Source organism: Paralichthys olivaceus, chromosome 11 (genome assembly GCF_024713975.1).
Source record: "Paralichthys olivaceus isolate ysfri-2021 chromosome 11, ASM2471397v2, whole genome shotgun sequence".
NCBI lineage: Eukaryota > Metazoa > Chordata > Actinopteri > Pleuronectiformes > Paralichthyidae > Paralichthys > Paralichthys olivaceus.
The window spans coordinates 17,248,408-17,274,107 of record NC_091103.1 but is presented as its reverse complement, the minus strand read 5'-3'; the positions used below and the strand labels follow the sequence as shown (position 1 = coordinate 17,274,107).

At 39.8% G+C, this 25,700-nt stretch overlaps 3 protein-coding genes across 9 annotated transcripts in view; 1 reads left to right on the top strand and 2 right to left on the bottom strand.

Moving 5' to 3' along the window:
* Positions 1-1,809: 1,809 nt before the first annotated feature.
* On the bottom strand, positions 1,810-6,124 carry rabgef1l (RAB guanine nucleotide exchange factor (GEF) 1, like). The gene is made up of 10 exons (XM_069533885.1): positions 5,986-6,124; positions 5,100-5,296; positions 4,777-4,949; positions 4,456-4,634; positions 3,949-4,030; positions 3,686-3,818; positions 3,446-3,537; positions 3,114-3,370; positions 2,160-2,576; positions 1,810-2,026 (listed from the first exon to the last, which is right to left on the bottom strand). Exons 2-10 carry the CDS (start codon positions 5,270-5,272, stop codon positions 1,961-1,963), a joined length of 1,572 nt encoding a protein of 523 aa, XP_069389986.1. The 5' UTR covers positions 5,273-5,296; positions 5,986-6,124; the 3' UTR covers positions 1,810-1,960.
* Positions 6,125-6,318: 194 nt separating this feature from the next.
* Positions 6,319-10,534, top strand: LOC109630250 (caspase a-like). The gene is made up of 8 exons (XM_069533886.1): positions 6,319-6,504; positions 7,597-7,878; positions 7,974-8,068; positions 8,300-8,476; positions 8,554-8,800; positions 9,455-9,577; positions 9,676-9,785; positions 9,916-10,534. The coding sequence occupies exons 1-8, from the start codon at positions 6,498-6,500 to the stop codon at positions 10,027-10,029; spliced, it is 1,155 nt and encodes a 384-aa protein (XP_069389987.1). The 5' UTR covers positions 6,319-6,497; the 3' UTR covers positions 10,030-10,534.
* The window catches only part of stx1a (syntaxin 1A (brain)), a 55,704-nt gene continuing 37,856 nt past the window's right edge, over positions 7,853-25,700 (bottom strand). The window contains exons 4-11 of one of the 7 annotated variants that reach the window (XR_002202778.2): positions 24,538-24,612; positions 22,325-22,398; positions 21,719-21,827; positions 17,058-17,131; positions 16,835-16,969; positions 14,536-14,646; positions 8,927-9,054; positions 7,875-8,040 (exon numbers count right to left, since the gene is read on the bottom strand). Coding sequence is in view for 5 of the 7 variants with exons in the window: in XM_020088313.2 (XP_019943872.2) it covers positions 11,336-11,419; positions 14,536-14,646; positions 16,835-16,969; positions 17,058-17,131; positions 21,719-21,827; positions 22,325-22,398; positions 24,538-24,612 (662 nt within the window). In the remaining 2 variants the exon portion in view is untranslated. Of the gene's footprint in view, positions 8,041-8,903; positions 9,055-10,806; positions 12,965-14,242; positions 14,354-14,535; positions 14,647-15,681; positions 16,970-17,057; positions 17,132-21,718; positions 21,828-22,324; positions 22,399-24,537; positions 24,613-25,700 lie in introns of those variants that run through there. The other 6 variants (XM_020088317.2, XR_011244469.1, XM_020088315.2 and 3 more) reach the window with 6 other exon arrangements.

The window sequence follows — 25,700 nt, the reverse complement described above, 5'->3', positions numbered from 1 at the left end:
GATAAAAACAGAGCAGCATCATTTAAAGGTACAGTGTGTAGAATTTTGTGATATCTAGTGTTGAAATTTCATGTTGCAGCTGAACACCCCTCACCTCCCCCTCTCCTTCCAAACATGAAAAAGAACCTGTGGTAGCTTCAGTTGTCATAAAAACTCAAAAGGTGTTTAGTTTGTCCAGTCTGGACAAATGTAAAAATCATGGCGGCCTCCGTAGAGAGGTTGAAAGTAAAAATGAATGCATCAGTAAAGAATTTTAACTTGAATACTTTGTTGATCAAGATCTGATTTAAAGGTCCAGTGTGTAAGATTTAGGTGAAAGGGAACTATTGGCAGTACCTTTAATTGTTAATTTTTCTGAGCAGTGTATTTGAATTTCCCCTCCAGGATTTATCTCATTGTATTTAGGCTTTTATTGTTGACTATACAAATCTGAAAGTTCTGTATCTATCATAAACCAAATGAGTCTTTTCCATTATTACACAACGTAAAAATATAAACACACACTGGAGAAAAAGGATAATTCCAGAAATGCTGTATTTGCATGCAGTTCTTCACTTGCAAACTCATGACAGTCATGTGAAACAGGAACTGCACATGAGCACACATGCATTTTCAATTTTTATTAATTATCACACACCCATAGAATCAAATAATACTTATACTGCCCCAATAAGTTACGTTTAAATAAAAGGCAGTATTTAGTTACTTCCTCCAATGTTACAATTACAAACCTATAAGGTTACAAAGATGTTTCTGACTCATAAATGGCTTCTGCTTACAGTGCAATATTCAAGTTGTTTGCATTAAATGTTTTAGTTTGTCTAATTAAAATCAGAAAGTAACTACACACTGAAAAAACTAAAAAGATTCAGATCTAGCAATAAAAGGAAACATTAGTTGATGAGCATTGGTTAAAAAAAAAAATATGTGCCTTTCATATTTTTCAAACATCTTCTCAGGACTGTCACACAGCTGAAGAACGTGGAAACAGCCCATAACACTGTTTTCAGCAATCATCCTTTCAAATGAATATAGCAATTACTTCCTTCATTCAATGTCTTTCTTAAGAGCTTTAAAATTAAAGAGACTGAACGTGCTGTAAAATAAACTGAGCTGGTTGATGTTCTATGTATTTCTCTGCATTAATAAAAACTGATTTGGGGGATTTGTACGTTTTGGAGTTGGGAGGAAACAGCATCTTCTCCTTGTCAACCCCATATCTCTGACAGAGCAAAATAATCAATTAATGATAATCACAAAACCCAATTTCCCCAGGGATCTATAAAAAGTATTTCTGATTTGGATATTTCATCTAAGAGCTGATTACTTGAAGTACTTTTAATGGGAGATGCTTGAGAAGATTAATGAATGATGGAGCTTTTTACTATTCGACCATTAGGATTCATGTAACATGTTTTCACACTATTTTCTTTAACAATAGCACTACTGTAAATATTACAGGATTTGTGTCTCCTATTGCATCCAGAAGAATTGATACCTGCCACTCTATAGAAAAATAAAATCACTGTACATCCAGCTTATGTCTGGAGTGAGAGGTCTGGCATGAAAACGTGACAATATCCACACGCACACACGCGCACACACAAACACACACACAGCAGAAAGGATTTAAGATTTGTCAACATTAACAGAACATGTCCATGCTTTTTCTTGCCCAAAATTTCCCCACAGTTCAGAGAACAGTGAATTCATCAGAAAGCATGAGCTGGAGGGGTTTTTTTTTTTTTAGTAAGGGGAAGTTATGTTTTGAATCATTCTGATTTCTCCATTTCCTTTACCAAAAACACATTTTTACTGTTATAATAGTAGGCGTAGAGTGTAGAGGCAATGTAGGATCAGTTTTACACCAGGAAATATCACAACATAAATGACATACAAACCCTTATCTGGGAAGTTGAATATAACCAGAGAGACCTGTTTCAAACTCACATCCCACCATTTATCCCATTTTCACAAATGTAGAAGGGGGGCAGACACTCCCATCAGGGGGCTTCATGCAGATCTCCTATGAATGAGGAAAATGGATGGATTGAATGGAGGTGGCTGGAGTGGAAATTGGAGTGCACAAAAACGTTAACAGTGAGAGGGGGGGGGGCCCTCTAGATTTTTTTTAGAGCAGAGATCTACACGTCAACCACCTGTGGCTGTAGTGGTGGAGGCAGCAGCTCATTCTCAATGTTATCAGCGTCAATTGCTGACTGTGTTGCAGACCCGCTCGCTGTGGTTGCAGAGAGGTTTTCCGTCTCTGGTGGGAAGTTCTCCAGAGCGCACTGCACCTTCTGCTCCACTTCATCTGTCCAGTCGATGAGGTCGCTCTTCAGCTGGCGAGCTTTCTCCATGACAAGTTCCTGCCTTTCCCCGAGCCCTGTTAGCAGGTCTAGCCGTTTGTGGACCTGACTAAGAGCTGCGCTGCCTGAGGAGGATGAGGAGGAGGAAGCTCCATTGGTATTTGGCCAGTGGGGGGACGCCTGGCCCGACATGTAGAGATCAAACTGCTCAGAGGTTAGGTTCAGAGACTGACCGTCCAGCTTCTCAATGAAGGCCACCGCACAGCACTGGGGAGAGGGGATGAGATGGGTCATTGAAAATAAATCAGCCTCTGACTGATGCACGTGACTTCTAAATCTAATTTGATGTTTAACATTAGCTACCCTAAAATAAAGTGCTAACACCAAACCGTAAAGTTTGTGTTCAGGTCGAGAACTTGCTATGAGTGGCTCATTTCTTTCTCCCCTCATTTCCTGTAATCTCTCTTATGTCTCTTTAATTAAGAAAACAATGTCAGTTAAAGCCCAACAGAATTAAAGTGTGTTCAAGACAACTAAAAGCCTTGATTGGAACAACTAGATAGAACGAATGCTGTCTAATATGACAGTCCTGTGATAAATAAGCGACTATAATGTTGAGTTTTTGTGTTAACTGTTTTGAGAGGGCGTTGACTCAACTTACTGATGATTCCAGAAGATGTCCGAATTCCTCGCTTATATAACAGTAAACAATACAGCACCAGATCTTCTTTGAAAGTGTAGGAATGTGACCACTTGGACACACAAACACCAAAAAACAACAAACGCAAGCAAGCCTCCCCTCACCAAATTAGTGAAGTAGTAACCATCCTCTCCAGTCATTAGCTTCCTGGGGTTGCAGAAGCGGTTGATGTACTGGATGTTGGACTGCAGTCGTGGAGGGTTTGCTTTTAGCACTATGTAGATAAGTGTCGGGAGGAAGTCGTCCGCAGATGCAGCCTCATTCGTGCTGGCTTTGATGGCGTTGAAGATGTGCTTGCTGCAGCTTGTCATGCACCGCAGTTTGTCGTTGGGCACGCGCTTCGAGTCCATTTCGATCAAATCTACAAAAGATAATTGTCAAAGTTATTGATGTCCGAAAACATGGGCTTCTCAAAAACAAACCCAACAACACTTACCTGTGATGGCTTTGACTACATTGTCAGAAACCTCAGGGATCTCCTCATCCACCGGAGAGCACAGCATCTCAATGGTGACCCAGTGCAAGTCTCTGAGGCAGAAACAAAGAGAATAGTCAAATAAATATAACTCTTAGATGCATTCATTTTATTTTCAACCTTGTGCTCAGAAGGAATACAGAAAAATAAACAAGTAATGTCACAGATAATTCAGGTGCTATACATCTTTTATTTGCTGACCTGATTCTCTTCTGAATGACCAGATCCTTTTTCTCATCATCTGTGGTTTCAGGACAGAACACTTCCTTGTAGAGACGACTCATAACGTACTTCTCTACTTCATCCATAACGTTCTGTACCTGATCTGACGAACCTATGAGCAGAAGAAAATAACATAATTAAACAGGTCAAAGACATTATCCGCTGTATGCTGGTGATATTCGCTGTTTCAAGCTGAAGATTATTGGGTGTTGAGCAAAAGAATCAGCCATAAGCAGTTTCACCTTTGAACTGAGTCTGGAGGCGATCTGAGAGGTTCTGGTAGAAGTCTTGCACACACTCTGACAGCTCATCAGCACCCATGTTCTGTAAAAAAAAAAAAAAAGGAAATAAACATTTCAGCTCACATGAAATGTAACTTCATCTTGAAAATATGCTGACAAAATCAATCCAAATGTTTTGTTACTGTTATCTGTTTAAATGTGGGAATTACTAGACAATTTAAAATGGACAAATAGTTGATATCTAATGAGCAGAACTCCACCTTTCTATATTAAGAACATATACAGTGTTTAATAATAAATCAGGACAGGTGGTAATGAAAAGTGTCACATATAAACACTGGTGGAAAGTGAGGAGAAATGAAAACTCATTGCTGTCAGTGCTTTCTTATAAACTTAATCTTAACCTCAAATTTCTTCACATTATCTGGAAGTAAACAATTATTCATCAATAGGAACTAAATGGTTCTCGCTACACAGAAAAAGAATTAGTAATTCAGTAAACCTCACCCGCTTATAGACCATGCTCTCAGTGAAGGCCCGGCACTGTTTGAAGATCTCCCTGCCAGACTTCATGGGCTTGAGAAAATCAATGAGCTCTCGCATTGAGAGGTCACTGTCCACAGAGGAACGCTGGCTTGACGAGGTGCTCGGGCTTGGGCTGGACTGTGAGTCAAAAGGAGCAGCATCTAGGGGAAGATGTTTGATGTGATTTCATTGAAACGCGACAAACATTTGCAGTTTTTCATTGTGCTGAGTCAATGTGTTTGTGTGTAATTGTCTCTCAATAACTAGCATTTCTAACAGCTGCACATATGCTAATATACACACCCTTTTTTGGTGGTGTTTTGATGGAAGGAATAAAAAACTTTGTGACTGTGTTAACTTTGCTGGACTTTTCCTTTGTTTTTCTTTCTTCAAACTTGCTGAAGGGTGTGATGGTAGGCTGTGACTCTGCCCTTGGTTGTTTGCTCGCATATGCTTTCTCTTCCTCTCTCTGAAGCCTGGGAGGGAAAATATAAAACACATGTGACACTTGTCAGATGTGCAGATAGACACCAGAGCAAGGCAACAAAATGAGGAGAGAAAACAAAAGACACTAAATATGGCATTTCGGAGCAATTGTACAAATGACACCAGAGAGACAGACTGACCTCTCAGCAAGTGCCCAGTCTTGTTGAATTTGCTTTTGCTTTTCTCGCTGGTTTTCGTCTCGCCAGCACTTTGAGCACAGGCCCTGCCAAGCATTGTTGCCATAAAAACCACATCCATTCTTGCAAAGCAGGTCTGATTGGTCCAGGTGGATCCTTCGCCGCTGGCTTGTCATCTTTGCAGAAAATCAGGAGGATTGCTAGAGGGGTCAGAAGACAAGATAACTATCAAAACTAAAGCAGTGAGTATGTCCTCTAATAAGGTACTTATCTCGCAATGTTGAGGATCCAGCCCCCCAAAGAAATATAACAGATTCTTCTCTGGCCCATATCACATCCTTACACCAAGTTTCCTGGTAATCCCTGCACTCATTTGTATGTAATCTTGTCTACAAACCAACAAACAAATGGGCCGGGGTGGAAACATTATATACTATGATGTTTAACTATAGTAAAGCACAGATTATCACAGCAGTGAGTACAAACAGCAACGCAGAGACTGGAGTGTTACTTCTGGGGATAAAACATTAAATCCAGTTACAGCAACAGGAATGTCTCTCTACCTCTTGCCTACGGGTTAGCATTAGCTAGCTGGTAGCAAGTAGCTGCCTCTGAAGTTCTCCACTGACAGAGCATTGACGCTCATTTTAAAGACAAAACATACATTGAACACAGCTCCACCTCTTCGGCAACCTTCCCCCGTGGCAGTTATGGAAAAATAATCAGTTGACTTGTTGTGGCTGCGACTCTAAACGCAAAGTCAACAAGCTAATCTACAGCTAGCTACCTGTGTTTACCTCAGCCAATGACAGCGCTGAACTAGCTCACTGACTGGATTACCTCAGGTTTAATGGACATGCTATGAGCTGAGGATTTAGTGTCTACTTACACGTCTACATTCGCAGGAGAACAAGCAGCGCTGTCGTCTCTCCGGCTCCCGTCTCCTGTCTGTGGATGTTTACATTAGCTCAGCAGCTAGCTTCGTCCTCCAGACATTTTCTCTTCGTTTCTTCTACTCTGATTGTTGTGTGTGTGTTAGAAATGAGGGTTGAATGGTTTGGCGCCACCCAGTGTTCCCTCCGGGGCGGTGTCTCACGTTGGCGCAGGTAGGAAAGAGATCGTTCACCCTGGTGTCCTTAAACCCTGACATTCAAATATGTCTCGACACTTGGTCTTTTTAGTTTTTAGCCTGAATGGATAGAAGAAGATATGCAGACAATCTGAATGCGAACATGAGTGACAGCTTCAGCTGGGACTGGCTCCACCTGTTCAGGGCAGGAGGTATGGATGGAGGTGTAAACGCAGGACCTTGGCGCGCATTACGCACGTCTCCACCTGAACTTCCTCATAAGTGATTTGCAGACTGAAGCTGGAACAACTGTGTGACACGACATCTCTGCAATGGCCGGTAAGAGTTCATGATCTGAATGTTACTGTACACACACGTGGCACATGGCAAGTTTACTGTATGCACAATATGGAGGCGATCGGCCAGGAAACGCAACAGTGGTTGATAGTGTGTGTTATAAGGGCGAAGAGGAGGATGAGTTTCAGAAACATGATTTCATCTTTCACAGCTTGAATGTGTCATAAAGGTATCGATCAGGCTTCTCTGTAGTTCCTATAGGACCAGCGTGTCTCTGTCTTTGTTCACGTTAAAGAGAAAGGGAAAGTATGCAGCTTCAGTTATGTAAATGTCGATTAAAAAGCCTTTTCAATGAGATCAAACCGGACAGTAATACACACCTTAGTCTTCATTATATTCAAAGTTGGGTTTAAACCATAAAGGAAGGTCAAAGTCCTCATGAAGTTGGCTCAGCTGAAGAATCTTGTGACTTTGGACTGAAAACAACAGCCTTTTTTTCTGTGAACATTGTTTAATACCGAATAACTATGGATTTATATTCTATGGGCGGTGCTATGGGGAGGCTCCTCCCAAAGAGACCTAAAGAGAAGGGACGTTATGGTGATTTGGATACAAATACAAGTTAAATTTTATGAATGAACTCATTCAGGATGTATCATGAACTACTGAAATGACTATATGTCAATGTGACTTTATACCATGAACTTAATCTGAATAGATCATATATATAATGGATCATATATATATCTAGATATATATAGTGTCAGCCAGTCCCAGCTGACATTGTCACCCACATTCGCATTGTTAACCCACTGTAGGGTTAAGAATTAAATACTCAAGTGTCCAGGATGAAACGTTAAAAAGCAGTTAGATGATATGAAAAATGCATCGTGTTAAAGCTGAATAAATAATTCTGATCTGCATTTAATCAATGTGCTCTTTGCATGTTAGTGTGTTTTTGTGGGTTCTCTCGCTTCCTTCTATATTCCATAGACATTTAAATTCCAAGTGCAAAGTCCAGAGAAGTCCACTCTAAATTGCCCATAGGTGTGAGTTTGAGTGTGTTTGTCTTTCCCCTGTGAGGATCTGTGTGTATAAGTTTTGCAATTGACTTTACTTTTATCCGTCCTCTAGACAAGCTCGCCAAGATGAGGCGCAAGTTTGTGGATAAGGTGACGATAGCAGTTCTTAATCAGCTCCTGGATGACATTCTGGAGGATCGCATTGTGAATGACGGGGAAAAAGACTCGATACTGGAGGAGAACAGCAGCAGAGAGAACAAGGCACGCTGCCTCATTGACACGGTGAAGAAAAAAGGTGATATAGCTTGCATGAAGATGATCGCTCACCTTCAAAGCAGAGATCCCACACTTTTCTCTGAGCTGGGCCTCTCCTGTAGTCCGCCTGCTCCACCTGGTGAGTCACCCAGAGACAATTGTATTCTACTTTTTCCAAACCAATACAGTATTTTGTGAATGAAATACGTAACGTTGTGGTTTTGTTGTTTGCAGCTGCAGGGCCTAGGAACATTCAGGAGGAGGGCTGGTCTACCACACTCATCCCCACTACTGAGGCTTTCTGGAGGCAGAAACAGAACAATAAAGATGTCAGTCTCTCAAAAAAGTCATATAATTCTCGCTAAACTGATAGAATTACCCTATTGCTATTTTATTATCTAGTGGAAACAATGGGCAATGTTATTTAGTTAGTTTGCATCTCAGTTTACCTCAAAATAGTTTTCTCAAATGTATCTTATGAAAATTGTCATTGTAGAAATGGTATATTTAAATTTAATTTTAATTTAAGACTACAATATCCTTTCAATTCTTCTTTTCAGATTTACCCTGTGACCATAAATAACATCGGGAGTCGTGTGGCACTGCTAATCACCAATATAAAGTTCAAGCTTGATAAATTAGTCAGACATGAAGCTGAGAAAGACGAGTTGAACACGGAGAAACTTCTCACAGATCTGGGATACGAGGTGGTGAAACACACAAACCTCACTGCAAAGGTACGTCACAGTGAATAAATATCTCTTTCCTGGTTGACGATGAGTAACTGAAACCTCTTTCCATTTTCTTCTCACAGGCCATAGATGATGCTGTAATCAAGTTCTCTAAACATCCAAAACTCAGAGAGACAGACAGCGTGATGGTGGTCATCATGTCTCACGGGAAACGGGGAACAATCCTAGGTGTCGACTGGAAACCCAGAACTGATGACGAGGAAATGGATGAGTTCTCCATCGACAACATTTACAAACACTTGGGTTCAGAGAATTGTCCTGCACTGCTGAACAAACCCAAAATCCTCATCATCCAGGCCTGCAGAGGAGGTGATTCCCATCCAGTCTTTACAGATACACCTAACTCTCTCTAGCTAGATCCACGCCCCAACAATAAGTGATTTAAAGGTTTGAATGGAAATTGATATGTTGGACATTGAGATGAAATTAATGCACTTTGATCGAAGGGGTTGAAGTGAAGATGCGTCTCATAGGCTGGTCTGAGAGGAGGGAGACTCAGAGTCGGGGTTTGTTCTCAGGCATCATTCCACCAGAGCTGATTACAGGCAGCACTCAGCCAGTACCTAGAATGAGACATGCAAGAGGTATAAAGGGTTGGATGAAGGAATGAGCGAATGAGGATGAAGGGAGGAGTTAATATTGAGGGATGAAGGGATGCATATTGGGATGAGGGAAGGAGGATAAAGGGAGGAGTTAATATTGAGGGATGAAGGGATGCATATTGGGATGAGGGAAGGAGGATGAAGGGAGGAGTTAATATTGAGGGATGAAGGGATGCATATTGGGATGAAGGGATGCGTCTAGGTATAAGGGAAGGAGGATGAAGGGATGAGGCAAGGATGAAGGGATGCATGTAGGGATGAGGAAAGGAGGATGAGGGGATGAAAGTAACTAAACTTCATTTTATACAAATCCACCAAAGTTTTCTGTATTAATCTGTCTTAAAACTTTGCCAAATTTCAGAGCAGAGAGGCCACGTGCTTGTGAGCGACGATCCGGCTGTGTGTGATGACGACGACAAAGAGGATTGTTTGCGAATCGCACACAAGGAAAAAGACTTCATCTCTCTCCTCTCCTGCACACCTGGTCCGTTTAATTCACAAATAATCTCATTCTAAAACTCATGACAGACTGAAGATGAAAGACAATAAACCTATGTTGTTTTTTTCGTGTTTGTGCTGCAGACACCGTCTCATACAGAAATCTGAATCTTGGGTCTTATCTTATCCTGTTTATTGTTGACGTATTCAACACCATCGCATGTGAGGATGACATCGAGGAACTTTTCAGAAAAGTAAGTGTTATCTCTTCGTAATCTGTTCTGAGTGTAAAGTATTCTTGCTTTATGTGTTTCAATGGAAAATAATATCAGTAATGAAGATGGTCTTGTTTTATAAAATCGTATTCACTGTTTGTTTCTACAGGTCATGCAACGCTTTGAAGATTACTGCCTTGATAACAAAAGGCAGATGCCGACCAAAGACAGATGCACACTTACAAAACGCTTCTACTTTTATCCAGGTCTCAATGTTGTTTGAGACAAACTTTGTCCTCACATTTGAAATGATGATTTTAATTCTGACCAAGCGATCAGGGGCCAGACCCTGTGTGTGAAGTGACGGTTGACACTTCTTGTTATAAACGTGTGTGAAGATTCTCAGTCGTCCAGGTTATATTTTCAGGAGTTGTACACGTTTTAATCTGATTCCATCTACATTTCCTTCAATCAAACTCATTCACCTGATCCTCTGTGACTAAAATCACATTAATATAAAAAGTCGTCACTGGCCCACGTCTTTGTCACAGTCTTTTATTATTCAATTATTTTTAAGTGCTATTTTCATAACAAAGCTCTTGTAGTTAAAGTGAATAACATAACATGAATGGTAATGTTGAGATTATGTTAGCAATTGTGTAACAAGCAGTTAAGGATAGTGAAGTGAAACTTTTCATACTTTTGTACTTTTACTTCTGTAAGATTCAACAACAACTGTTATGTTATGTAATTGAAATAAATATGAGAATTGAAAAGAAAAAACAGACAAATTGCGTCTCTTTGCATGTTCCCTTTAAACATCATAATTCTCTACCTCAGTAGTAGTGGATGGATGTGTTTGAAGAGTGGATATGAATGTGCATTTATTTTTTTCTTTAGATTTTTTATTATTAGACATTTATTGACAACACCAGGTAGAGATAGGGGAAATAATAATTTCATTGCATTGATAACTTGTTATCCTTGAATCCTAACTGGACTCTAAAGAAAATCGTCTCTGTAAGTAGATACTGCAAATCAAAACACATCAAACTGAATGTGATTTTTCAGACAAAATTTACTTGAAATAAAAATTTAAAAAACTGATCAAACAAACATAACCATTTCGTCACAATACAACACAAAGGCAACAAGTCGAGTAGGCAACACGGTAATATGGTTGCATTGTGCACGTCTGATGAGTCGCCAGAAAACTGAGATGAGTCTTTCACGGGGCTACTTCAAATTCATACTGACTGAAGTTCATTCGTACGAATAAACAGAGATGTAGTTTGACAGGAGGATGTGCTGTGTTTAAATGTCAGGGTTGATAAAATAAAATAAAAAGACAGCACAACAAGCGTTTGACAGAACTGAGTGAATCAATCCAACTCGACTAGACTCCATTTTAACAGCTTCTTTGAACATACTGGCAGTGTTAGAGAGCTTTTTTAATATATATATATATATGTGTATATTATACAAAACAACTCACGTTCTCATCCTGTGACTCACACTCTGCACGTTCAGCTACAAACAAACAAACACGCGCATCACCTCTCACTTGATGCATGCATACACACAGTCACTCACGCCGGAGCCACAGTCAGAGAGGCTGCACAACTGGGAAGGCCCGATGACGTCTGAATACGTTTGGCAGTGTGATGATGATTCTACGAGCAAAATAATCCCACATCAGTGCGACTGTCCCCTTCCTCTTTTCACAACAGAATACAAAAGCGGTGTTTTACACTGAACTAAAACATGCAGGGCTTTTTGAAGGGTGGTGGGGGGCATTCAAGACATAGAGTAAAGAAAATTAACACGTGAAAAGAAACAGATCTATAGATAACGTGGCTTTGAAAACACTGCTGATAAGTGGCCTGATACTTTGCCTGAACAGCACGAAGTAGACATTTCAACTGAATATTTGGAAGTTGGAATGTATTAGTATAGCGATATGTAGCGTTTAGTAACTTGTTCCATTCAAGAATCCACTTTTGGAAACATATCTTTGACAACACAAAACACCCAGATAAACAGTTCGCAGCACCGCACATTTACAAAATAGCAACTCATGCGAAAACATCTCTGGCCCTGTACACTGATGTGAAAATGTGTTTATCGTACAGCAGGCTCCGCACCTTGTGCTAAACGTGTTGTAGATTGCATTCAGGAAAACAGAAATTGTAGATCTGCTGTTTTCTCTCTGTGTGTGCATGTGTAACCGGGGCTGAGGGTTAGGCCAACGTTCCCCCGATGATGGAAGCAATGACAATCCCAAGAACCACACAGCATATAAGAATCATGATTTTCTTCTGATCAGTGTTAACAACAGATAATCCATGGCAGCAGTTGGGGGGCAAGGAACACATGTTAGTAATATGACTTAACATATTTATAGTATTTTTAGTATTCCCAACAAATTGCAGATCACAAAAAAGCACGAAAGAAATGTATCTCATTAAGTTTTCGTATGGAGTGCGGGTTGGATGCATAGTCTACCTTTAAAACCATAAATCTTTAGTTCCGGCATTTGTTCTGAGTACATTAAACAACATATATATATATATATATATATATATTCACACATGCAACAAACATACTCACTCTGGTATTTAAAGACACTGTGTGGAAGATAGGAATCAGTCATTTGAAGGACATCTAGTGGTTGTAGAGGGTAATGCAGACAGATAGCTCTTGAAATAAGCTGTGTATGGACTATACTGGGATTGTTTCATTTTTATGTGAAAATCCACAAAGTCGATTTAAAGTAAACTTGACTGTGGAGTCTCCTTCAGTTTTGTCTGAGGGGAGGAGGTGAGAGTGAGAATGTTTTGGCATTTCTAATATGAGATGGACGCAAAGCTGAAACCCTGTGTGATAGGAGCCAAATGTCTTATCTCGAGAAGACATTTCATTTCCAGAAAATATTTAAATACAATACGTTTAAATATAGTTTCTTTAAATTGAATGAATAAATAGTATATGTATAAAATGACCACATGAAAATGCCTATTTCTTACTACACCAGTAGTTCCTGACTGCACATTACAGAAGCCACTGTAACACCTGAACACTTTGTACTGTGTTGTACATCACATCATGTCCTGTCTGCTCTGTGGGGTTTTCTTATGGTCCTAAGTGAGTCCAATAGTGAGGGAGATAATGAGGATGATCAGACATAGTGCAACGCAACCTCCTATCAGGATCATCTTCTGCATGGGGGACAATGAGAGGGGAAAGAAGAAGACTGGAGTCAGATCATGATTCAGTGGATGAAGGAGAGAGAATTAGAAAAAAAAATGAGAGGAGGAAATGTTGCTGCTGCACAGTGTTTTATTATAAGTGGGTAAATAATTATACAGATCAGGACCCTTGAAGGGAGTAGGGGTCATGTGGTGTATAAAATTCCTCCACCTTTGAGTGCTGTTACAGATATTTACCAAGAGGGGGCACAGTTGTTCCACTCTGGCATATATGGTGAAGGATGAGCTGGAGCCAGCAGGTGGTTAGCTTAGCTTAGCATTAAGAATGAAAACAGGGGGAAACAGCTAGCCTCACTCTGTCCACATAAAAAATTGAGCATGTTGCATCTGTCTAGTTTAATCTGTATGAAAAGCAAAGTGTAAGAGAAAGAGCTGGAATTTGTATTTTTATAATTTAAACATGTATCCATTACTTCTAACTGTCTATTTCAGCTTCTGTTCAGTTACTTATTTCACGTCCTCTAAGCTGCAGGTGATGTTCAGGTGTTACAGGTGACTCACACTGTTCTCTGTGCCGTCTGTCTGCTACTGTTTTCATCTGCTTTTATTTCTTTGTTATTTTGCAGGATAACACAAAAACCACTGGACAGATGAACACAATAGTTAGTGGAAAGAACCCATTACATTTTGGTGTGGATCCAGATCAGGGGGCAAAGATATTGTGTTTTTGATGTTTTTGAGGCATATTTAAGGAACTGATATCTATGAGTGAGAAATGTGGTGCATCTTGATTGAATTTATGGGAACTATTGTGTCTTTGCGGAGGTATGCGTTCTTCTGAGTGCTATTCTAGTTTATTTATTTTTAACCAAATAATGATTTTATTTTGTTATATTAGCTGAGGCTACTGCACGATTTTCATTTGCACACCCAGTTAACTGCAGAACGTAGCCGTAGAAGTTTCATTTAGTGATCTTTGTTATTGTCCTTTTTTTTTCTTATTATTTGTATTTTCTGTATGTCAATTTGTTGGCCTTTTCATGTGTCTTTAAATAAAAAGAATTGAAAAAGGTATGCATACCCCTGGCTGGGTATCAGTGCTGTAGACTATATCAAATACACTCACAACACACATCTTCGACATGCAGAATACATGACAAGTGAGCATGCACACACACTCGCACAACAATAACTGCACTTCACTTACAGAACATGCAATGCCTCTAAAGTTGTCCATGCGACAGGCTGTTTTTGAACATGCATCGTTTTGTTGTATTTGTGACTCACCCTCCGCGCTTTACTCTGGTATTTTACCGCCTTCTTAGTGTCTGATACTGCCCTCTCCACATAGTCTACTGAGTGCTCCACATTGTACTCTATGCGGTCTATCATTTCCCCCTAAGAGAGGTTAGTGGAAGACATGCAGACAGGTGGAAGAAAGAGGGGACCAGATGTGGAAGCAGGAGAAGGAGTGGATACAGGTGAGGGGAAAAGAGGGAAAGAAAGAAAAAGAGAGAGGGGGGGAAGAGAAATGATAACATGAGAGTCAGTTTGTAGACTGTGTGTATGTTGTATCTCACCCGTTTGCTGGTCTTTTTAAACTTTTTGCATTTTGGGATTCTCTCCTTTGCCTGCTCCACATACTCCTGAGCGCCGAGCACACTCTGCTCAATGTTGTTCACCAACTCACCCTGCAACCAAACAAGAGGAGTCATTTAAGAGGCGGTGAGAGTGTAAGGGCTCTCACTGCCTGCACACACAAAAGCAAATGTTTCAATGGCAAACCCTCTCCTCCCATTCACTTCCAATCAGGGCAAGCAAGGAGGCGAAAAAACCATTTGCTTTTTTGTGCCAGAGGTAAATTGCGGCATGGCTTCATATGGAGTTTGGCGAACTTTAAAACACAATATTTGTTCTTACATTCGCACATGGGGGACTGTGCCCCATATCAGCAAGAACACGAAGCACTGGATTTCATAGATTAATTTTAGAATAAGAATTACAATAGAAATATGATGGATGATAAATGCATTACTGTTATACAGCTCTTTTATTTATATATTCTAAAATGACATATAGATTCATGTTTATTGTATGAGCCTTTCAAAAGTCATGTTTAAACCACAGACTATAATACAATGGATGTTGCATCTCCACCTTCTCCCACTATCCAGAAATGAAGCTGAAATATAACATTTAGAGCCAGAATCTACGTAGTAGCGATCGGGGATGAAGCCGCGGCAGCAAGGTTCCATTGATACATACACTTGACCAGTCACAGTCAGTCATAGCTGTCAATCAAGACGTTTCACCCCGTTTCTATTGCATCAAATTACTAATTAAAACAAAATTTACCAGGAAAATGAACAAACCTTAAATAACAGAAGTATTTACCCAATGTTTTAGTTTCAAGTTTTAGTTCCAGCCATTAACATGGAGGAGGTGGGATTTATGACCTATTCTGCAGTCAGCCACCAGGGGGAAAGACACTTGGCTTCACTTTAGTGGAGCTTTCGGGTCTCCCATCTCTATATAAAGTCAATAATTTAAATCAGCATTAATCAATCAATCAATCAATAAAGACCCAGTATAGTTATTAAGCTATTTTTCCATTCAAATGGCTGTTAGGGTGAAACAGTACATCTCTCCATGCATGCATTCAAGCAACTGTTTCTCTGTATAAGTATAAAATAAAAAATAAAAAAGAGGAATCACAAGAAAATTACCTTTCCATATTAGAAGGGGCGCGCTGTTCTCTGTTCTCTAGAGCTTAGAGTCATTGTCGTGGTGACAGTGTTGTGGATGAGAACAAAATGAGGGAAAGACAATAGAGAGTGTCGGAGACAGAGAGAGCATAGCTGAAGGCAAAATTAACAAACAGACCAGACTGGGGTATAATCTTGAATTGCATGGCTTAATAAAGGAGGGGTTAGTTCATTGAATTTTTTACATTTAAAGGATTAATTTGTGAGTATAAACACAAACACACACACACAATATGACTGATTTATTAGGCAATTCAACAATTATCACTCCCACATTTAAAATCGTGAAGAAAAGCGTGTTATTGCTTTGTGCCATCGCCGCAATTCAACGACACTCATCATTCTACATTTTCTCTTGCTCCGATTTCTTTTTGCATTATTCAGACTGAGTATTTCTGATGAGGGAATCAGAGTCTCTGTGGGGGTTCAGCACACACACGCTTGCACGCACACACACACACAGGCCTGCAAATTAACTGAAGCTAATAATTGTGGTGGAATGGCAGAATCCCAAACACGGATTATTAGAAAACTCAAATTCAAAATCAAGTGAAAAATCATTCTGTCTAAATTCACAGAGATTTTTCAAACAACCAAATGCAGCTGAAAACTCCTACTGTATGCACTCCACAACTTGTATGTAAATGAACAGATCATTCATTTCTATGTGCTTGAAGTGGAGCTTCAGCAGGTTAGCTGGTTAATGACTTTATTGTATTGAACACAAATCAGAACACAGATCAAGATCAGGGGGAGGATCCAGGACACTTTTTTCCCTTTCTTTAAAATTGAAAGATGTCCAGTTTTCAACATTTTCATTAATTTCTCAAACAATAATTCATGGTTCTTGATGGAAAATATCAGACATGTTTGGGGGACTGTTTAGTGTGTGCAATTTTGGTGGAGATCCAAATAAAAATCTGGATCTAGTCAATTTAAATGTGGTTTCAGAAGTGGACTGTCGGACCTTGGCAAAGGTATGCACTATGGTTATTAGTTATTTTATTAATTTTAAAACTCAAACATCCACAACAGCAGGTGGATCACAAATATATGGATGTATGTAGCTTGAGACAAATATTTTGTCTGAGCGAGAAAGGATCAGCGTCCTCACCTGACTCTCCACCAGCATGGCCATATCCATGAACATGTCGTGGAGCTCTCTAATACTGTTTTCCAGCTTGATGATCTCATTGTGCCGCGTCTCGATCTCGTTCATCGCTTGCTGGGTGATGTTGTCCATAATGATCTAAGATGGTGTAACAGAGAGAAATAGTCAAATTTGATAGATAGATAAAATAATCAGTGCATCAGTTTGCATTTGTTGTATCGCTCACCCCTGAAGTGAAGATAGCTGGGTTGTCACTCTCCAACATGCTCTCCAACTCCTCATTGGTTGTATTTCTCCCGGCTTAAAAGACAAACACACAAATTCAAATAAACTATTCAGGAAAAGTGCTCATGATAGATGTTAGATTTACAAAGTGCGCTACATTTCCCCAGAAATTAAGACTCGATTTAAAACAGAATCCTCACCTGGTTATTCAGAAAACCCTCCAGCTCATTATTAATTCGAGTACACAAGTTAATTAACGACATGCTTTTTCTTTATTGCTTCATTTTCAATTAAATGCTTTATTTAAATGTTTTATTACTGTATTATTTCATCCCTAAATGTTAATGTTAATTTGCCTCAATCCTGAAATGTGTTAATCCAGTTTTAACCATGTAATAACCGCTCATTGAAAAGTGCTATAAATAGTTTTTTTATTGAGCTTATCATTATTATTTAATCCACTGACCCAGCTTGTGCAATCTTACTGTTTTTCACTGCTGATGTGCTTGCTCCTCGTCCATCTTTATTTTCCCCGACAGAGTTGTCTTACTTCATAATCATTCCCCCTGCACATGCATTAATATCCTTGTGTCTGAGTCCGCCTGCAGAGCTGCTTCTCACAGGCTCCATTTCTGCCCCACTGACACTGTAAGTCACAGGCAGGCTCAATCTGCATCATCGATTTGGACATTTCAAATCCCGTTGAGCTGTGTTATGTACATACAGTATATTCTGTCTCTAACCCTGCATACCCCCAAACTGTTAGCTGGGGTACAGAGCTGAGCAGATACTGTCTCTTTGTTCATAAGACCATGTCTTTATCCAGGTAAACATATATATAGCCATATAAAGAAGAAAGAAAAGTCATTTAACTTCTTGTCAAATTATGTGAGACACCAGAGGGTAGACATGAAAGAGAGCGAAAGCAATATAAATTCTTAATCGTGCCACTAGTTCAACCACTGACAAATAATGAATGCTCAATATATCACAACAACACTGTCTACGATGAAAGTGATCAAAGTTATGTATTATATAAACAACAATTGCCATCCTGCGGTTGTATACCTCCACCAACCAGTGCATTTCCAGTCTACATACATAGTTTTTTCCAGACTCATATGAGGTCACTGTGACTTTTGATCACTGAGTTTTAATCAGGTAATCTTTGAGTCCAAATGAAAATTTGTCCTGGTTCTTGATTGAGATGTTTAAGTGGTTAGTGTCATGGAACCTTGCGTGAGCACAGTAGAAGTATAACTTGTTAAAAAAAGCACTTTAAGTATTATTTGGGGGAAGGATTTTATCAGTTATGACTGATATAGTATTTATGTGGTGTGATCACTGAATGTGAAGTTGTTGCTCTCTCCACATCCATTATCCCTAAGTAACTACCAGGGGTGTTGCCAATATAATGCAATATATGATACGATTTTACAATATAGCACAATATGGTGAATATCCCTTGTATGTTTAAAGGTCTTCTGCACAAATTAAGCTGCCAACTACCAGTAGATGAAAGAAATATAAAATATACCTGAATGGTTCTACACAGCCATCTTTGCCAGATATCACTTTAGGAGGCAACATCTATTTAGGACCTCATCACCACATCAGTGATAGTTGCATGTGTGTTTATGTGTGATGACACCTGGTGGTGGGTGTGGGGGCCTCAGTGGCAGGACAGGTAGTTTGCTGGTGAGAGTTGATGGTTGAGAGTCAGAGCCAATGATTGCCTACATGAACAGAATACTGATGAAACTGCTCTCTAACATTTACTGCTGCATAAACATGCAACCGTTTGACTTTTTTTAAATTTCACTTGGCATATATGTATGTAACACAAATTACACATGACGATTTTCATTTAATTGCGGTTAAGTGGTCCAGCTGTGTCATTACTGTGCTTAAGAATCTACTCATGTTCAGCAATGACATTTTGCCGTTTGACAAATGAGAGGACAGACACGGTGCACAGAGGAGCGAGGGACCACGTTCACCTCATTACTGTGATCAATTCCCCTTTTCTCCCACAGCCTCTCTGATGATAAATAATCTCTCTATCATTAAGGCTAGAACTACAACATTAAAGAGGGTCAGAGTTAGAGTTGAAGGACGGAGGGGAACGACAATGACTCATGGATAATTGTGTAGGAAAAAAAGGAAACGAAGGCACTCTAATGCTACCGTACCCTATTTATCTCACTTCCTACACACACAAATGCCATACGCAGGCTTTTTTTTAAAGCGCTGACAGACTCAGAGGGAGGCTCTTATTTGTTACCATGGAGACCCAAACCCTAGAAGCCTAATACAAAGCCAAGAAGTCTCACTTCACACTTAGCATTTATGGGCAATTAAATCATTCATACTATGTTGCTACCAGTAACAGTATTATTTCATTTCCATTGTTATGTAACACAAATGAAGTGAGACACCCGAGGAACGGAGAGAAAAAGGCAAATCACACAAATCTTCGATTAGTGCTTTTGTTCCCAGCAATTTCACGTGCAAAGGAATGAGAGAAGCATGTGCAGCTTTATCTGCAAATGTATCGGCCATTCTGTTTGTTGTACATGAAGAACACGTTTGTGAATTTTTCTTTTTTTTCCCTGGAGTTGTGAATGCACCAGCCATAGGAGCGTCCGCTGGTAAATAATACACACCAGTCAAATGACCATCTCCCTTAATCTCCCCAGCCAGTCTAATCACTGGATATGGATGTTAATATATGTTTGATACGTTAATAAATCATTAACTGAAATTATATAGAACTGCTATTGTGCAGATCTGAAATGTGACTAGTATTTTCATCAAAGAGATGTGTCTTTAAAGGAATAGTTTGGGAGATATGCATATTTGCTTTGCTGGAAGTTGAATGACAGCATTAATATTTTATGTGTCACTACAACCAGGAAATGGTTTTCTTTGCTTAGAGTAAAGACTAAAATCCGGGGAAATCCAATCCGGGTTTGTCTATGACCAAAGGTGAAAACAAATCTGCTAAACAGAAGGACTATTTGCAGGGAGCCATGCAAGATCCATGCATTATTCCCTAGGAAATCTGTGAAAATGTATAGAAATACCTTATCTTGCAATGTTAAAGAAAGTCAGACAAATTAAAAAAACTACATACTGGGGTGAAAGCAACTTCCTTGTTAGAGGAAATGAAAGATCCACTAAAGAGCAATGCTAACAGTTTCCCCCTGTTTTCAGTCTTTGTGCTAAGCTAAGCTAACCATTACCGTATCTTCTGATTTACCAGACAGAAATGTGTGTGGCAATTTACCAACAGCTGCCAGCAGTGTTTTCCTCTTTATTTAGATTTAGATTTGGGGTCATTGTGGCTCGGTTGGCCACACAAATGTGTGGGAAATTGCTACAGAAATGGTGATTATAGAAATTGCATTGCTTTCCTTTCTGTATCCAGCAGGTTGGAGTACAGGTGTACAGGAAAGGGCAAAAGCGGCAGAGGAAACATTGATTCTCTCACAGACCAGACTAAATTTCCCTCTGTGTGTGACACACTTATTGATTCACATACAAACAAGCAAAAGGGGTTAACACAAGAGAAACACATCTCTCGTGCTATGAAACCCTCAAAGGAATTCAATTGTATTTAAATCAATGAAAAATATGGATCAAATGTAATCTGAAGGTTTTATTTTTCCTCTCCCACTGTGTTTTCATCTTCAATCTCTCCCGGAGCATCTAATCCCTTCCTTGACGACAGGTAATATGAGCTGAGGCCTCCTGTGACTCCACCAGCTGACAAATCAAATCAAAATGGATCTGGAGGAGCTCAAGGAAAAAGTGAGTCAGGCCTGTGTGTGTGTGTATTCAACTCCACAAGGAGAGTTTGTGTTAGTTTTCTTTTGATTGGACCACATTGTGTGTAGGTATACTGGGTGGAGCTCACACATACAGACCTGACCATCCATCCTGAACTGACAGATGGCCGGAGGAAATTATGTCTACACCCAGAGGCCCAGAACTTACATGCCCCTGCTCTCCTCTGCTATTAACACCAAGTGAGTCACACTCTTGTGTGTATGTGTCTTTGTGTACGGGGTGACTCTATCACGATGACCATAGGGATGGCCAGGATGCGGTGGCAGAGGCCGTGTCAGTTGCCTGGTCCAGGAGCCCTGCGGCTAATACCTGTCAAGTCATATCACACATGCAGGGTGACATGAGTGAGAGCAGCGCAGATCTGAGTCGCAGCAACCTGGCATGAGCATGCATATGGCTGTGGGTGTTGGTGATGTATGTGTTTTGGAGAGTGCTGCTTTGAGTGTGAGAGCTGTTGTTTTGGTACACCGCACCAGAGAAATTCAAAATAAAATATGGATGGGCTAAATATCTTGCATCATATCTTGCCATCTTGCACCAATGTCGTCATTGGTCACCAGAGTCTATGCAGTAGTGATCATGTTGTGATGCCACAGTATCGAGGGAAGGTGGATACATATACTTGTGTTACATGAAATGTTACATGAATGTCTTTGCTAAATCAGTGTTTTAAAAACTTTGAAACTTGACAAAAAACAAACATTATGGCTGAAAATAGATGAAAATATGTTTTTGGATGGAAACAGTGATGACATGTCCGCAGTCAGCAATAGAGCTGGAGGAGGAGTTAAGTCTCCCAGGTCTACTCACTGATCTCCAGCTGCCTCTGGATGCGTCCCTTGCAGCGCTCCCTGTAGTCCGACTGCGTGGTGTTGTATTCTGACATCACCTCGACAAACTTGCGGGACAGTGTGGAGTGCTGGAGGAACAACAAAACATTTGCCTTAAACCTGTTTGATGACAGCATATAGATACAAACTTGATAAGTAATTTAAATGCTGAATGAACAAGAGGTGAGAAGCTGCAGATATACAAGTTTCCATTAAACAATGTCCACACTAAAAGTCTCAAAAGAGGTCAGTATGCACAGTAAATACTGAATTTTTCAGGGTGCTGTTCATGGATTGTTCCATAATGCAATACACACAAATAATTGGAAGAGAAGCTCATGGCTGCACAAGTTTGAATAAATTGCTTGTAGAAATGAGAAAGCTCAAGAAAACAAAAATACAGGTGTATAAAACACTTTGCTTTTTCATGGGGAAGTTAACTGACAGTGATTTTTCCAAAATAGAAGTTTGACTGATCCTGATTTTCTTTAAAATTAACTGCAGAATACTATGACAGTAAGCGTAATACATTCTGTGTTAACTTGTATGCACTGGGAGACAGTTGATTCAGCAGCCGTCTTCCTACCTGCGTTTTACGTATCCTCAGGTCAGCTGACGACCTGTTCTGTCCTTCCTCTTGCTCGATGGTTTGCTGGATACCTGCACAGATAAACAGAAACATATATTCAGTCACCTGGTGAGTACGCCAACTCCAATAAAAATACAAAATAGTCCACAATGCCATTGGCTCCTCCTAGTGGTTCATTATGCAACAAAAATGGCTTGATTGAAATAAACAATATATTGGTGATTTTAGTGCCATCAGGTGTCTCAAACAGCCTGTTTGTTTACAAAGATGAAACTTATCTTTGGCCTCACAAATAATGGTTGTTTTTGTCACATTCAAATCTGCAACTTTTGCAGAATGTGACATTTCACAGAAAAAAGTAGCAAGGTTGAAATTTTAAAAATGTTCTTAACATGTTTCTCTCCACACACTTTTTAAATTTCTAGTGTTTAAACTGTAAAACTTCTACTCTCCATAGCTGATATTAACTGAGATATTCCAACATCTACCAGAATCACCATATGCATTATCTGTCCTGGTTTTGAAGAAATCCTCTACCTGAATCCAATTCATGGGTTGTGAATTGCAAATGAGATAGTTACAGCAAATAATGTTTCTTCCCTCCTTGTCAAGGATTTATCTCAGGGTGCAGATTGACAAAGATGAGGTCATTTGCACACAAACACACAGCAAGTGGTTATGCAAAGGTATCCTGTGGCTACATTGATTTGAACTGGAATAAAACAAAGGACTGTGATGCAGAGCCTGTTCCGCCTGAAAGCACTGGTGTCATGCGTGTGTATCATTGTACATTGCCAGTAAATGTGCACACTGCTCTGTGTGCATAAATATGAATGTATCTGTAGGCATGCAGGACGAGGGGATAGGGGCTGTTATCTCCTAGCTCTCTGCAGTGAAACTGTGTTCTACTTGCGTGAAAGATACCGTACACAGGTCTTTCATCTCTGACCTCTATTCTTAGACACCTGAGCCCTGCAGGGAGGCACAGGAGTGTGGTGTATATATTTGAAAATGAATAATGTGCTGGACACAGAGGTTTCATCCCACAAGATTTCAGGAAGGGCACATCAATATACAAAATAAAGGCCTACTCCAGATGATGAGATTAAAGAGTGTTGTAAGGCTTATGAGAAAAGGAAGAAAATAGGATAAGAAATCAGAGAATAAGAAGATCATAAGAACACACACACAATTGTGCCCGTACACAGTATGTTTCAGTAACTTTCGTCAGATTGTGTGCACAAATGTGAATAAAACTCAGTGTGTGCTGGTGCATATGAATAACAAAGACAGATCACTCAGCCCAGTGCGGTACACGACGCAGGACGAGTTTAAACTGAGCTGTCTGTTTGCAGCCAAAAGCTTCACAGTTCGCTTTAATGTCTACCTTGATTCCCTCACTCATGTGCTGACAAAGAACCAGCGGCGTAACATCAAATTAAAAAACACAAACAGGTGCAGATGCTGGTTACAGATACAGTCATAATAGCGTAATATAGGCTTCAGGGTTACTAACAACTCATGAATCACCTACACCAAGGACGCTATGTTTTTGTCTGTTTGCTTATTAGCAGGATTACACAAAACCTACCACTTATTTGCATGACATTTTGTGGACAGGTGGGGCATGAACCAAGGAGGAGCACTTACATTTTGATTCTGGATCACTGGGTTAATGCAGGATTTTTGGTTGCAAGTTCTTTAACACATTTTCATTGATTTTGCCATTCGTTTTTCACAATTAATTGATTGATTATTTGGTATATAAACATTAGAGAAAATACAGAAATGGTGATTATAGTGTCCTGGGTGGTCAAATATTTATTTTACTCTGAATTACTGCAATAATAATAAATTACAGAAAACAGTTGTAACAACATTTTCTCTTTTCTCTTCCTCTTGATAATAATTTATAAACCAACTCTATTGAGCTCAGATTTGTGAAGAAAATCCCTCAAACTGTATCTGTGTGATTAATAGTCGTAGGCAGCATAATGTAAAATTTGTAAATTAATTACCAGCTGCAACTTCAACCAAAAAGATCAGACTGCTGATCCGAGTAAGGAAAGGAATATAGAAAACTAGTGACAGGCACTTTTCGGCATTTGAAATTTAATTAGCTCATCAAAACACTTCAAATGTTTAATTGATGCAGAAAATAATCATAGTAATCATTAGACACAGGAGGAAAATGGAAGAAGTGTACTCACTCTTTAATTTGGATCGTACTTTGTTGGCCAACTTCTTGATGTCAGCCATTAAATCCTCCAGCTCAGCCTTAGTTTCTGAGGAGAGGAGAGAAAGAGAATAGGAAGAAGGAGGAAAGGAGGAACAGGAAGAGGAGAGATTACTGGGCTTGTGTGAAACCCCACATAACCACATGTGCTGTATATACTAACTCAGTTCCACAGTGACAGAATCAATACTGACACACAAGAAATGACTCTCTGTCACTCAAAACACTTCATTAGCTTCAGTCCACAGCAGCACAACTCATCCTTCTCCCTCCTATTTTTCCTGAAGCAATGTTCCCTCTGTTGTCCACCTCTTACCATCCTGGCTGACACCCTCTGTAGAGGCATAAAGCTGGAACTAATGTGGGTAGATGGGTACTATACATGTGGGTGCAGATAACTTGGATTTGCTATTATGATGACCAAAGGAACCAGAGGGATCATGATGGACTGCAGTGTAGTCTTACACTGACAACAGAATGAATGGATTTTTACCTGTAGGAAAGGTGGAACTGAGTTTTGAGTCTCCCCCAGTTTGACATACTGACTGTTTTCTAAAGGTGACACGAGATAGTTTGTAGCCTATACCTTAAAAAACAGCTTCAAAATTATTTTGAAGTTACAGAAGTTTATGATAGGGACAATGGCATGTGTACCGTGCTGGAACATTACGACCTGCTTTACATACACACCAACAACAAGCTTGCCCTTCTCAGTGCGGACATCGAGACAGAGACAACTAAGACACTGAAAATGACATTGTCAGAGGAAACAAAAACTAGGAATACATAAAGTGAGCGAGTGAGAAACCAAACAAGTAAAAATCGGAGCTTATTTCTATTATTTATTATTTATATGTTGGTGAGAGCTAAAAGAGGCCAAAGGCTGCAGGACAGATGCCAACCCAGTGTAAGCCAAGCCATAACTTGTTTTGTTTGCTTGATGTTGGGCTGTGTAGGTGGCTCAGTGGTTAATCATCAAAAGTCAGGTAAACCCAACTCAATAGAAGTTCAGCAAGCCAAACAATTTGATGTAATTTGATACATATCACGCTCAAACATCAGCTACTTGCTTGCTGTGTTACCTTGTTAGCTTGTACGCTACGGATCTACTCGTAGTTGAGTGCAAACATTTACTGC

What these genes read in the sequence shown, in the direction of transcription:
- rabgef1l (XM_069533885.1), bottom strand. Translation starts at nt 5,272, where the DNA reads ATGACAAGCCAGCGGCGAAGGATCCACCTGGACCAATCAGACCTGCTT. An exon ending in GTCATTCAGAAGAGAATCAG is followed by an intron (nt 3,538 to 3,685) that starts GTCAGCAAATAA and finishes TTTCTGCCTCAG; the next exon opens with AGACTTGCACTGGGTCACCA. An exon ending in GTTACTACTTCACTAATTTG is followed by an intron (nt 2,577 to 3,113) that starts GTGAGGGGAGGC and finishes CCCTCTCCCCAG; the next exon opens with TGCTGTGCGGTGGCCTTCAT.
- LOC109630250 (XM_069533886.1), top strand. An exon ending in TCTCCTCTCCTGCACACCTG is followed by an intron (nt 9,578 to 9,675) that starts GTCCGTTTAATT and finishes TTTGTGCTGCAG; the next exon opens with ACACCGTCTCATACAGAAAT. An exon ending in TCGAGGAACTTTTCAGAAAA is followed by an intron (nt 9,786 to 9,915) that starts GTAAGTGTTATC and finishes TTGTTTCTACAG; the next exon opens with GTCATGCAACGCTTTGAAGA.